This window comes from Piliocolobus tephrosceles, chromosome 14 (assembly GCF_002776525.5).
Source record: "Piliocolobus tephrosceles isolate RC106 chromosome 14, ASM277652v3, whole genome shotgun sequence".
NCBI classification, from domain to species: domain Eukaryota; kingdom Metazoa; phylum Chordata; class Mammalia; order Primates; family Cercopithecidae; genus Piliocolobus; species Piliocolobus tephrosceles.
In genome coordinates this window covers 12,095,356-12,109,023 of record NC_045447.1, presented here as the reverse complement: position 1 = coordinate 12,109,023, position 13,668 = coordinate 12,095,356, and the positions used below count along the sequence as shown (strand labels likewise).

At 47.6% G+C, this 13,668-nt stretch overlaps 1 protein-coding gene and 1 pseudogene across 2 annotated transcripts in view; both read left to right on the top strand.

Moving 5' to 3' along the window:
• MVB12B (multivesicular body subunit 12B) overlaps positions 1 to 13,668 on the top strand; it is a 171,368-nt gene that overhangs the window by 80,650 nt on the left and 77,050 nt on the right. The window contains exon 7 of one of the 2 annotated variants that reach the window (XR_004228447.1): positions 7,042 to 7,180. Coding sequence is in view for 1 of the 2 variants with exons in the window: in XM_031934012.1 (XP_031789872.1) it covers positions 7,042 to 7,136 (95 nt within the window). In the remaining variant the exon portion in view is untranslated. The remainder of the gene's footprint in view (positions 1 to 7,041; positions 7,181 to 13,668) is intronic. The other variant, XM_031934012.1, reaches the window with a different exon arrangement.
• Positions 12,119 to 12,197, top strand: LOC111545982 (annotated as a pseudogene).

Below are 13,668 nucleotides of genomic sequence, written 5' to 3'. Positions count from 1 at the left end.
CCTCTTGGGTTTTTTTAAAATTATTATTTTTAACTATTTATTTATTTTGAGACCGGATAATGAAACTGACTAATTTTGGGGGTTTTTTGTTTGTTTGTTTTTGGTAGAGTCAGGGTTTTGCCATGATGCCCAGGCTGGTCTCGAACTCCTGGGTTCAAGCGACCCACTCACCTCAGCCTCACAAATTCCTGGGATTACAGGCGTCAGCCCCCACTTCCGGCCGACCTCTTGGTTTTGTTTGATGCTGTTGAGCACCTGCTTATTCTTATAACTCCCTGGCTGGGAGCTGCAGAAGAGGTGAGCGTCTGATGCCCGTGGCCTAGTGCAGCTCCTGGTCTCTTCCTTCCTCCCTCCTCCAGGTACAGGGTCGTGATCGGGGCCTTCTTTCAATCTCCTTAGACAGTTCAACCTGTCTACTCTCATTAACCAGAGGCCTTTGTATGGGAAAGAAGTCAAAGAGTGTTGGGTTAACTGACCACAGTTGCAAGCATTAAAATAAGGATTTTCTGTCTATGGATGCTGGTCCACAGACACTGGACGCTATGGTCATAGGCACAGGCACAGACCAATAAAGAGTCTTCGAAAATGTTTTAAGACAGCCAAAGACTTCATGAAACAGTGGTACCACAATTTTTTTAACCTGTCCTCCATTGTTTGATGGTTCATCTGATTCTAGCTTTTGGCTTTATAAGCAGTGCTGTGATGAATTTATTGTTTATATAAAAATATCATGAATCAGAAATAGTTGCATTTTCCAAGCCATTAACCAACCCAGTCGTGAGGATGAGAAGGAGAGAAGTGACAAGGCTTCCTGGAAGTTTCCCAAAGCTATCCCTATTATAAGTCAGAATCAGAGAAGTGACAAGGCTTCCTGGAAGTTTCCCAAAGCTATCCCTATTATAAGTCAGAATCAGATCAACAAGTAGATAATCTTAGAGGATTGTCCCTAATATTTGTTAAGCACTCATTATGTACTGGGCATTTTTCTCGCCCCTGGGGATGTGGTGGGAAGAAAAGGTGTGATGGAGATCATGTTCTGGTGATATGAAAACAAGTCAGACAGCCTGGTGGAGTAGAAGGGCACCGCAGGGAGGAGGCAGGTGTTGTAAGAGTGGGTGTGGGGGTGCCTCCTCAGAAGGGTGGCCTGACTGGGGAGGGAAGCCAGCCACTGAGATCTGGGGACAGTGGCAAGTGCAAAGGCCCTGAGGCAGAAACAAGAGCAGGGGCTGGAGGGACAAAAGCAGCTACTGAGGTTGGCGGACGTGGATGCAGGGAGGGTGGACAAGATGTGGTCAGAGAGGAGGGATGGGCTGGAGCTGGCGGCACCTCTTAACCGTGGGCGGGTTTGGATTTCATCCTGATGCAGAGGAAAGGCGCCATGGGTTCTGTCGTGGTGCTACATGGAGGCCCTCATGAGCTGGACTCTAAAACAATGCCAGTGTGGCAAGAATGGGGAGAGTCGGAATAGGATTGAAGCTTGCGTGCTTGTATGTGCTCACACGTGCCTGGTTCCGTGCTGTCAACCCTGCCTGCATGGTGGCCCTCTGTGCCCTGGGAGGGAACACACCCTTGCCAAAGGCCATGTGGCTCCCTGGTGCTAGCGCTGGGATTTGGACCCACATCCAGCAGACTCGGGGCACTGCCCTTAACCGCTACAACTGGTTTGCCTCCCTGGGTGTGCATTCGGGCCATTGGTCGTCCAGCTCTGTATATTTCCCTGTAACCTGTCGGGATCACTGAGCTAGTGAGTGGCAGAGGTGTCAAGTCCCTGGAATCACTGATTTCAAAAGGGCCTTCAGGAGGGACCCTGTGGCCCGGATTTAGTCGTCTCATTTTATATACCCAATAGTGAAGCTGAATTGGGGTAACTCTAACGTAGCAATAACCACCTCTGGAGGACACATGGACTGACCTCTTCATTCGTTCCTGGCTTTCCCTTCATCAACCTTACCTCCCAGGGCCTCACTTTCCTATTCTGTTAAATGAGAATAATTACTCCTATCTAAAAAGGTTGCTGAGGGCATGAGGCCGGGTGATATATCCAGGACCCCCAGCCCAGGTCCTGGCAGGTGGGGCTCCACCCCACACTGGGGAACTGGAATCTCATCTTGCCTGAGACCCAGCTGATGGCAGAGCCTTCCTTCTTGTCTCTCACTTTCAGGCCAATCTGACACCAAAGTACCCCTTGGCCACTTCTCCTTCAGCAGTTGACTCGTCCTGTTTAACCACAGGTAACCTGTCCCTGGGGCCCAAACTGTTCTTTCTCATTAATGGGAAGCCTTGATGTGCCTTTCTGTCCTGTCCCCATGTCCCCTGCTTCCTGTGTCCAGGAACAGTGGAAACAGAAATGCAGGGGAAGCTATTTGCTGTGTAGGAAGGAGCCTTCTCCCTAAAGCTTTTTCTGCCCAGGGGGCCTTCCCACCTGCTACTCTCTGACTGCCATCCCTTACCCACTCTTGCATCAGCTACTTTAGCTGGAGTATTCAGTCACCTGATTTCAATTCAGCAGATCCCTACTGAGCAGTTATTCTGCAAAAAATAGTCAGCCTGTGACTCGAATCCTCTTTTAATTTCACATTTGCTACATCAGGCACACATTGTCTATCGTATATGAACAGAAACTTTCTTTTTTTTTCCCTCTTGTAAATTCCTGGTTGCTGCTGCTGCTGATTTCTTCTTACCCATACCGGGTTTCCTCCATAATGGAGAGGTGAAATTCAGGGTATAAAACAGAGACTCCTAGAATCTAATTGGGAAAATACACACTGGGAGAAATGAAATGATAGAGACTAACAGCAGTTCATGTCAAAAAAAAAAACCCACGGGTTTTCGTGGGCCAACTACAACACTTGATTTGGTCAACAAATGATCAATCATTGTCTACCCTGTGACAAAAAATTGTCCCAGAAAATGAAGTACAAAATTGATGATATTTGGCCCTGCTCCTGAGGAGGTCACAATCACATTGGGGACAATTTTGTATCAGATGACCAAAGTGTATTGTGATACCTGGAGTGGGGTAAGAGAAGACACTCAGGCGTCCAAGTCAGTCTGGGGCAAGCCCAGGAAAGGTTTCACCAAAGAGGGGATGGTTGGGTGGGATCTTGAAGTATGAATAGGAGTTTGGAGAGTAGGTAAGGAAGAATGGAGATTCCTAGGAAGAGGGAGTGGCATGGATAAAGAATCAGTCCTAGGAATGAGAAAAACAAGGCCTATTCAGAGATTAGCAAGGCTTCCACTCTTCCTGGAGGAGAGGGGAAGTAAGTAGTGGCAAGAGGCAGAATCTGGAAGTGGGGCTGGTGTGCCGGGGATATGGAAGTGTGTGGAATGAGAAGACAGCTAAGCCAGGAACCTTGCAAACAGCAACCTCGCAAAGGTTGGAGGTGAAGTGAGAGTTGGGGCAGGGGTGGTGGGCAGAAAGAATCATTTCCTGTGAAGGAAGAGAACTTGGGGCAGGGGGTGAGTTGCAGGGCGAGCCACGCAAAATCTGAGACCCTAGAGGGACAATCAAGTTTGGTCCCGGACATCAGTATTGCATGGGACAGCTTGAGAGCCGGGCCTCTTGATTTCTCTGTTGTTCATATACTTTTTTGTTGTTGTTATTGCTCATATATATCTTTTAAGTCCTAAATTTCCCCAAAACTGTCCATTTAGCGGGTCTGTGGCAAGTCATGTTGACACGAATGAAGTCTCTGCACAAAGTAGGTGGTGAATAATTGTGGGCTCGTGATCATTTGCTGCTACCATTCCCATCCACACCAGCATCTTAGTTTTATTTCCTCACTCTCCCACAGACGGGCAGGGTTTTGACATTGTAAATTGGATCTTGGCACATTTCTGCTTAAAAATCCTTCCAGAGAAAGGCAGAACCGATGCTGGGCTCCACGTGGCTTGGCCCCACCTTCTTCCTGACCTTCTAGGCCTGGCAACCCTGGCTTCCTCCTAAGTCTGGAGGAAGTCAGACTCCCCACAGAGCCTCAAGAGCACACGCCTCCTCCCTGCCGCATCTCTCTGATTTCTGCCTATCTTCAGTTCCCACCTCAATGTCCCTTCCTCCGGGAAGCCTTCCAGGGAGCCTCCTCCTACCCTGCCCTTCATAGCACTTGAGTCTTCCCACTTTCCATAGGAAATTATCACACTTGTAAGCAAGTGTTCAGGTAACTTTATGGATATTTTCATGTCCCCCTGCCTGTCCTGCCACCACTGAGTCCCCCACAGATCTGTGTTGATGCATATTTGACCACCCAACAGCTCAGCTGGCCCCATTTTCTCCTCTGCCTCCTGGCTGGCCTCTTTGCCATCATCCATGTCCACCTGGCTCCCAAAGTTCTGCTAATGCTCCTGCCTCCTCTGTGAGCCTCCCTGAATGCTTCTAGCCCCTGGAGTATTTACTAGAATGCACAGATCGCTCTGCATCCTTGTTAGGTTGCGTGCATCTTTTTAGGGCTTTGGAGGCTTAGAAATCTTAGTCTGGCAAAATGAAGCAAAATACTTTCCTGGCTCCTGGAAATTCCCTCACTGGTACAGTGAGTGCAGTTACAGCACCTAACCCTAGATCCTTTTGGTCACACACATAAGGCCCTGTGCTCATAAGGGCCCCACCATGGGTTTAATGCTCTGCTGTTGCCGTCTTGAAATTCTTGATAGCATTTGAATAAGGGCCCCATGTTTTCAACACGCCCTGGGCCGCGCATAATGTGTAACTGCTCCCATACCTGCCTCGAGGAACGTTGTGAGGAGCCATAGGAGGATGTGTGACACCTGCATTCCCAGGGCTGGCACCTGGTGATGCTCTCAGCAGGGTCACCTGTCATCATTTCAGTTCTGCTCAACCACAACCACAGTCGATAATTCACTCTTCTGTTTGCTCAGCTTCATTGACTAAGTGCTGTGGTCAGAGACATTGATCAACTGCTGAAAACCCTTCTACAGCTGCTCCTCGCCCTCGCAGGGTTCCCAGGCCTGGCCAGCCTTCAGATTCCTGGCTGGAGCTTGTTAAAAATATATTTCTGGGCTGCACACAGCCAGGCCCATGGGATCGGACTCCCCAGGGTCAGGGCCTGTGAGTCTGTGTCGCAGCAAGTTCCCAGGTGACTGACACCTTCATTAATGCCATGATGGGAGTTTAGGAACCTCCATCCTAGGAGTTTGAACCCAAGCCTCTTGCAGTGGTGTTTGGCGCCCTTTCCATCTGGCCCTGCCTGCATTTCTAGCTCCGCTTCCGACGTGTGCCCTAACCCTATGGGGAAGTGCTGGCTCTCTCTGACTCCCTGGTGGGTGCCTTTCACTCCTGTAACACCCTAAGGGGTCCTGAAGCCCCATTCCCTTTAACAGAATATATTGTTCCTTCTTTTCATGTTTACCAGCACTCAGTTTTACTTGTTCCCCGAGCACATGTCACGTTGCACCGTGATTTGTTTCTGCACCTTTATTCCCTGCAGCCCGAGCTGAGGGAGCTCACCTCTGTACCCTTAGTTAGCAGCAGTAACAAAGAATATTCAGGTTCCCTCCGTGCAAGCCAGTGCACCCAGTGGACACATTTACTGTGCATGTGTCTGCTGGTTCCCCGAAGCCCTGAGCATACAGTTGGTGCTTGGTTCAGCCTGACTGGGCCGTGGCTGAGTGTCCGCCATGAGCTCTCACTCTGTGGCTGGCAGACCCAATGCCTTCACAGCCCTTGGTGCTCACCTTGCCCCTGGAAGGGTCCTTCTGCTTCCAGCTCAATCCTGGACCCGTGGGAAGATCCCCTCCCCGGAGAGCCTTTCCTCCCAGGAGTCTTGTTTTTTGAGACAGCGTTTTGCTCTGTCGCCCAGGCTCGAGTGCAATGGCATGATCTCAGCTCACTGCAAACTCTGCCTCACAGGTTCAAGTGATTCTCCTGCCTCAGCTTCCAGAGTAGCTGGGATTAGTAGAGACAAGGTTTCACCATGTTGGCCAGGCTGGTGTCAAACCCCGCCAACCTCAGGTGATCTACCTGCCTCGGCCTCCCAGAGTGCTGAGATTACAGGCGTGAGCCTCCAAGCCCGGCCCTCCCAGGAGTGTTTATGCACAGCAGTCATTCTAGAAGGTCACACACGTGGTGTGTGAAAAAGGCACCCAGTGATTGACGGCTTACTTTATGTAGTAAGTGTTCCCTCTACCAGTCTCTTCCTTTTTGGAAGTGTCGGGTGTGGCCACAGGTTAGGCTCTGAGCTATTGCAACACAGCCTCCAGTCATCCCACCAAGAGGTTTTGTTGTTGTTTATTCCCCCAGACCTGTTGGGTTTTAAATATTTTCCTATTTGTTTAATTTTTCTTTTCAGCATTCACTACAGGCAGCTGGTGACCATGCCAAATGGATTGTTTACTTTTGACTAAATGCTCACTTAGGCTGGGTGTTCTCTGTAAGCTTTAATGGCTCACGCCTGAGCCATCAAAGACCGTGCTGTGTCTGTCTGGAAGGTGCTTTCCTGAGCACCTACTGTGTGCGCTGCCTGAGGGGGAACACACAGACATAGCAGTTGCGAGTGATGTGCCATTCTGATTTGCAGAGGTCATTAGTCTCCTGAACTCATATGGCGGTAATAATTCCCAACACCTTTATTTACAAAGGGCTTCATGTGCAGTGATCCTCGGCGGCCCTGCGGGGTAGGAATGGAAGCATTTGCATGGCTCCTGGAATAAACCAAGGCTGGTGTTCAGCGCCTGGGTGTTACGGTCCCGCTGGTGCATTTTGCCCAGTGGGCAGAGATCTGGATCAAACCGCCACCCCATAGAGTGTCTTGGGCCTGCTGTAAGGCTTGGGACGTACGTTCTTCCTCTTGGATGTCCTTTCTAGTATGGAAAAAAAAAGGTGGCTGTGATGTCTAGAAACTTCCAAATTCCTTGAGAGGACTTGAGCCCGGTGGAGGAGTCACGCTTGATTGAGAAGGAGGCGCTGGCCAGAGGTACCGTCTCTGCCCGCTGCTCTGTGCTGCATTTCAGCTGTTGATGGCGTCAGTGCTTCCTGAGCCTTAAGGAATGCTCCTGTAACCTCCTTTCTCTCCTCCTTCTGTTCCTCAGGCACATCTCTCTAACACTTCCTGCCACCTTCCGAGGCAGGAACAGCACCCGGACGGACTACGAGTACCAGCACTCCAATTTGTATGCCATATCAGGTACGTCGGGCCACCGCTGCACTCCAATTTGTATGCCATATCAGGTACGTGGAGCCACTGTGCAGGCCAGCTACGGAGTCTGCGTCCCGGGCACCACCTCCTTCCACACGTTCTCTGCCTTCTCATGGGATCTGTCTGCCTTACCTCTCTTTTCTTCCCTGCAAGAGTGTGGGGGTGTCGCCCTTTCCTTTGTGTCGCCACGGAACTTAGAGAAGGGCCAAATACTCAGCATGTTTTGAAACTAATGATGAAAAACAGTGTGTGGATTTCACAGACTTGAAGGGAGGTTTCCAGAGAATACTCGCCACATTGTTCACCTGCCAGACCCCGGCAGGCTTCCCACGGGGCCTCGAGAGCAGCGCCGAGCTGAGCCCTGGTCGGCTCACCCTCCCATATCCAAGTCTGTCCTCACCTCTCATTACTCACAGCCAGGTTTGTGGCCAGCGGGTACACTGGCAGTCTCCCCTCACACCCCTGGAGCATGAGTCTGTGGTTTCTGAACTTGGCCTTGAAATTGATAGTGTTACCTTGGCAGGAACTTCATCAGTCCTAGTTTTCCTTTTCACCTTCACCCAGGGAGGGGAAAACTTACAAGCCTTATTACAGAATTGAGATTCATTAGGTGCTTGGCAGCACAGGTGACTTGCTAAGAGCCAAGGAAACCCACAAACTCGCCTCCGATTATCCTGGGCCGCCAGTCAGGGGTGTTTGTATGTAAGGGGAAAGTGGCAAATCGGTGCCACTTACCAGCACACACCCTTAATGGTGAGTGACATTTTGAACACAGGAACATGGCATTCACTCATGTACCATAATGAATCGGTTATTTAAAAGGTAATCTTTTTTCTAAAAATTGCAACTACAGGTTACTAAATAGATGAAATAGAACAATGGCATAATTCTTGTCAGTATTAGTTTTTCTCGTTATGATCACTCCCTAATAGGTTTGGAAGTATAAGCAAAAGCCAGTCGTTCCATTTCTGGGTGACATTCCTGCTGGGAAGGGGAGGAACAGGGATGTTCTTAAGCCCCCGTCCCTGGCTCCACTCCAGGAGCCAGGCTCTCCAAGGGGAGTGCGAACGTGTTTGTCTAAGAACAGCATCTCCAGGGAGAATTTCTTTTGTGCTGTGGCTATTTCAGCAGAGTCGACAAGGAGCATAACAAGTGTGGAAAGATGACCTATTTTGTAGAAAAGCTGAATATTTCCCCAGATGCTTAGTGGCATAGAGGTGCAGAACAGGCCTGTGGAATCCAGCAGGGCGCCCCCATTCAGAATGCACACAAGGGAAGCTCCATCAAAACGGATGACTTTTTTCTGCAGCTCGCAAATCTTTTTCCAGCCACAGCGTTCGGCTACACCCACTTTACCTGTGTTCTCTGATGGCTTTCCCAGCTGTTGGCGTTTCTGCAGGAAAGAGCCACAGAGTGAAATCTCCTATGGTTTGGCAGGAACACTGCTGTCTGCCTCTGGACCGCTGCTTCCTCGCCCCGCAGCTTTGATGAGGTGTTGTCTGGGTTCATTTCAGCTGTTAGTTTAGCAATACCAAGGTAACAGCCTCAAGACACAGGGGAAGCCATTCAGAAACTTCCTGTTACATTTATGTAAGTGGCAGTCAATTGGATTTTATCTTCCAAACAGAGGTAGTTGAGGCTACAGCCCCCGGCAGCAGGCAGTTTCAGGCCTCCTCAGCGGCTGCAAGCACCAAATTGCTCTGCCAGGGTCTAGGACCGCTTTGTTGTGTTGCTGCCAGAAATACCCTGCAGGACCTGCTGGCTCCATAAGGCCTGCAAGCTCAGCACTGGGCAACTATGGTGCAACTGGGAAGCCTGCCCGCCCACCCACTGGCAGCCTGCCTGCGAGTCGTTCTGGCTAGGAGGGAGCAGAGACCACCCCCCTCAACCCCATATGAACAGTATTTGGCACTGAGTGGCCTATCTCAGTTTGGTATTGTGAAGTTAGGGTTTCCAATGGTTTCTTCCAAAAACAGTTAAGGCAAAGTGTGCCCCAGACCCTAGCCCTTGCCCAGTACTGATGCCTTGATAGCTGGAGTTCTGCTGATAATGAAATGAATCATCAAATCGTTCTGCCTCTGAACTGGCCCTGGCACAGGTTCACTGCAGACTTCAGGAGCTGAGCCTTTGGTGCAGACTCCTGGCGTGCTCTGTATCCCTCCTGAAGACATTCGATTACTGCTCCCTTGGTGTTCCGTCCCTTACTAAGATAAGTAGATTTCAAAACAGTGTAATTTAGAAATTTGAAAAACAGCCCACTCTGAATGTGTATGTATGGTTGTTAAAGGATATTAACTTTTAAATGTTTGCTCAGTGGTATACCTGCTAGTAGATCCCTTTTCCTGTATCTTTCACTAAGACAGTTGCTCCCATCACGCCTGCTAAGGGTGAGACATGGCGCATAGTTGCAAGAGACACCAGTGGAGACAATATGTAGTCCCATCCCTGGCACACAGCAGTGCTCATGATGTGGTCATGGAAGGAAGGAAGAGATGAAGGAAAGCACTTAGCCCCCTGTCTGCCTTGCACAGGAGTACCCTCCCAGACCCCTGGGCCCGGTAGTCATCCTGATTTGCTGTTTGAATGCCTGCGGTGTCTGGGACCACCACCTCCTACCAGCCCACCCATCCCTGTGAGATCCTTCCTCGTTAAGATGGGTTCTGTCTTCCTGTTCTTTCATATCCGCCCAGCAATTTGAGATACTGCGCATTCTGCTGGCCAGAATCTGCCAGGTGTTCTACACAGTCCAGTCGTATCTCTGTCTTGCCCACAGAAGTGGGGTGAGAAGCTGTTTCTAACTCAGTGCTGAAATCCTGAGATGCTTGTGGCCCGCGCTCTGCTCTCTTGTACCCTAATCCAAACGGCCACGAAGCCAGCATCCATCCTCACACTTGTCCTAGCAGTATCTTCTAGAAAATACAGATGTGCAAAAAGATTTATCCACAAGGATAAGCACCGCCACTTCTCAAAAATAATACTTCAAGACGGGTGAGAGGTGGATAGATCTTAAATGCCCCAAACAAAGGCGAATGCTTAAATTACAAAACAACCATACAGTAGCCTTAACTTTTCAGCCATCCAGAAGTGATGACTTAGATTAAAAGATGTATATGAATATTGTTAAGTGGAAAGAAAAACAGGTAACAAGTCAGAATGTGCAGTGTAATCTCTGTAATTTTAAAAATTACATCTAAGCTGGGAGTGGTGGTACATGCCTGTAGTCCCAGCTACTCGGGAGACTTAGGAGGGAAGATCCCTTGAGGCCAGGAGTTCGAGGCTGTAATGCGCTATTATGATGGCCTTTGGAAATAGCTGTGCACTCCTGCCTGGGGAACATGGATCTTGTCTCTTAAAAAAATTAATTAATTTTTAAAAATTAACAAAAAATACATCTAAAGGTCTGGAAAGGTCCACGCCTAAGTGTTTATAGTGGTTTTCTTGGGACTTTCCTCTTTTTTTGGCCTCTTTGCAGTTACTCATTTTCCATAATAGCATGTATTGCTTTTACAGTAAGAAAAAATATAGACCTGATGTGAGCGTGTCATGTTCTTGGTAAACCCTGCTGGCCTGCAGGATCACCATTTTCTCCTGAGCACTCACGAGCCGCCTCTGACTCATAATATGCTTTCAAAGTTTACTGCAGATCATTTCCAGACCACAGATCAATAATTTTCTTATTGTCCCTTTTAGGAAATATGATTTTTTTTCATGTTATCCAGTCCCTTAAATCACCTGTTCACTCGAGTTCCTCAGAGATCACTGTCTGTAATTCCAGCACCATCCTCTACATCCTGCTGGCCCTCTGGATGTGGACTGGGCAGGCAAGCAGCGGGCTGCTCGAGCCACCTCCCTGCCTTCCTTGCTCTTCACGTTCCCCATCACTGTGTCACTCTGTAGGGTTTGAAGATGGTTTTCCCTAAAAAGATAAAATGATGGTCGCTTGGCTTGGCTCACTCTGTTATCCATCTGGGTTAGGGTCGGCAAACTAAAGCCCATGGCCCAATCCCATCCACGGCCTGTTTTGTATGACCTGCAAGCCAAGGATGGTTTTAATATTTTTAAACAGTTGGACAAAAATAAAAAGAGCAATATTTAGGGACATGTGAAAATTATATGAAAAACTTTAATGTTTGTAAATAAAGTTTTATTGCAACACAGCCATGCCCAGTCCTTCACAAATGGTCCTTAGCTGCTTCACATTCCAATGGCAGAGTTAGGTGTGTGCAGCCAACACCGGATGGCCCACACATCCTAAATATTTACTCTCTGGCCCTTTACAGAAAACATTTGCCACCCCCCCGGTTAGGGTCATCACTCCTAAGCCATGGGTGCTATGCATCCTCTTTCTTGCTCTAAACAAAATATTTAAAAACAATCTTTTTTGGTGTTTCTTACCTTGCTGACTGTAGCTTTCCTGGTGCTGGTCTCACTGGTGTGACCCCTGTAGCTTTGTGCTTTTGGTTTTTTGAGCACGCTTTTAAGATCTTACGTCTTTGGAGAGCCCTCTTCCGAGTCATGTTGATTTCTCTAAGTTCTACTCCAATCCCACCCCTGGGGTTTCCTGGTCAGGACTCTTAGTGGCTGTTAGTTTTCTTAAGAACATCTTATCTTTCCTGAAAAGTCTTCTATTTTAGTCCCAAATGGTGCCACCCTACCTTTTTTTTCTTTGAATTTTTTATATGTTTAGATGTCTGCCCATTCATTCATTTCTCTTTCATCTATTCTAGAAGGATTTAAGGTAGCTCCAAAAATACAGGTGGCCAAATGAAAACGGAAGTGAGGAAACACAAGTGAATGGAAATAGGATAGAAAGTAGGTGCGGCTGTTGGCAGGGGATATCTAGATTAGGTTCTGAGGCAGAGGGCTGTCCCTTAGGGATAAGAGAGAAGCAAGCTAGTTGCTTGGGAAGAATTGAACTATTCTCTTGAGCCCGAAGAGCTGTCCTTCCTCATAAACAGGCACCGTGGGTCAGCGCTGACTCCCACATATGCATTCCTTGGAAAGCTGAATAAAATGAGCAAAAAAACCTCTGCCGCCGAAATGAGTGCTTTTGTTTTCTTTATTTCTTTATTTCTTTAGTTCTGCACTTTCCCACATTATTGCCATATGAGTGTTAGTCCTACGGATACATATTAAAGCTAGTAGACATCTCAGAGGACACTGGACATGAATGAGAAAAATGTAAATATTTATAACCTGGAGGCAGGGAAGGAGGGCTCCATAAAATGCTGTAAACAACATAGCAATTGCTTTTCAATAATTATAACTAAGTTTGATAAGAATAGCGTATCTATATCTCTCTCCATGTATTGGGGAGACATCTACTTGTTTGAAATGAACCTAAAATGTCTGAAAGTTGAGTGAGATGTTTCTTAAGAAATGTTCTTGTGGTGGGCGTCAGGCACCTTATGGGGCTGGAGACCTCGGGGAATGTCAGGAAAGACAGATCTTCCCCAACCCCCTGCCCAAACCTGCTGCACACAGCTGCACCGGAGGCTTCCTGTAAGGATAGGCGCCGCCAAGGAGAGCGCAATGCGGCTTTTCTAACCTAGGAAGGTTTTTTGTCTTATGGCAGGTTTTGCTTAACATACAGGGCACCACAGGATGGGAAACCATACCATACTATTCTCTTGTTGTATTTGTTGTTATAGTCTGATTTCTATCTTCAAGTGCACAGTTTTTAACCAAAGAAAGCTTATTTTTCTCTTTTGAAAAAACCGACATAATAAAATTAAGCAAATACATATTAAAACTGGCATATAATAAAACCAAAAAATCTCAAACACCCCATGAATGCAGGGTGAGCCACAATGCAGAAACTCCGCAAAGCCACACAGTGCAGTGAGCTGTGGGGCTGGGATTGCTTTCCTCTTTAGGACCTAGACAGATTGGCTCACTGACATCTTCATTTATCCATCAGCATTAGGCTGACTATAAAAGTGAAGGGGGCACACAATTGTCCCAGGACAGAAGCCTTAACCTGGATCTGTCTGGGCAGACTGGGGTGTATTGGCCACTCTGCCTTCAGCTTTTTTTTTTTTCAGTTTTCTTTTTGATTACTGGAAAAGCCAGCTTATTGCCCTCCACAGCTGTTCGCTTTTTAAAATACCAGCCCCCCTTTCAGGATGTTTGACACCAGGAAAGATGTTGTTGTGGTCAAGTCAGTGTCCATCATCTCGTCAGTTTGGATCATGGCCCCTTGTACAGAGAGAAGGAGGATTTTATCTGTAACTCAGAACCGTGGGTGAGCCATGTAGCTCTGACATTGGAGTAGGAAAGCACAAAGCAATTAAAAATAATTAATGATTTCTGAATATCAGCCTTCTCCATGCAGTTTTAATCTAGTCCTCATTTAAATTGGAAGATGGACATTTAATTATCAGTATTATGAAATTCATGATTTATATATTTCATCCAATTGGATAAAATTTCTGCCACCAGCTTTTCATCTTATGATGAAAAAAATGTGTATCTTACAATGTGATCATTTAAAAACTCATCTACAGCATACCAAACAATT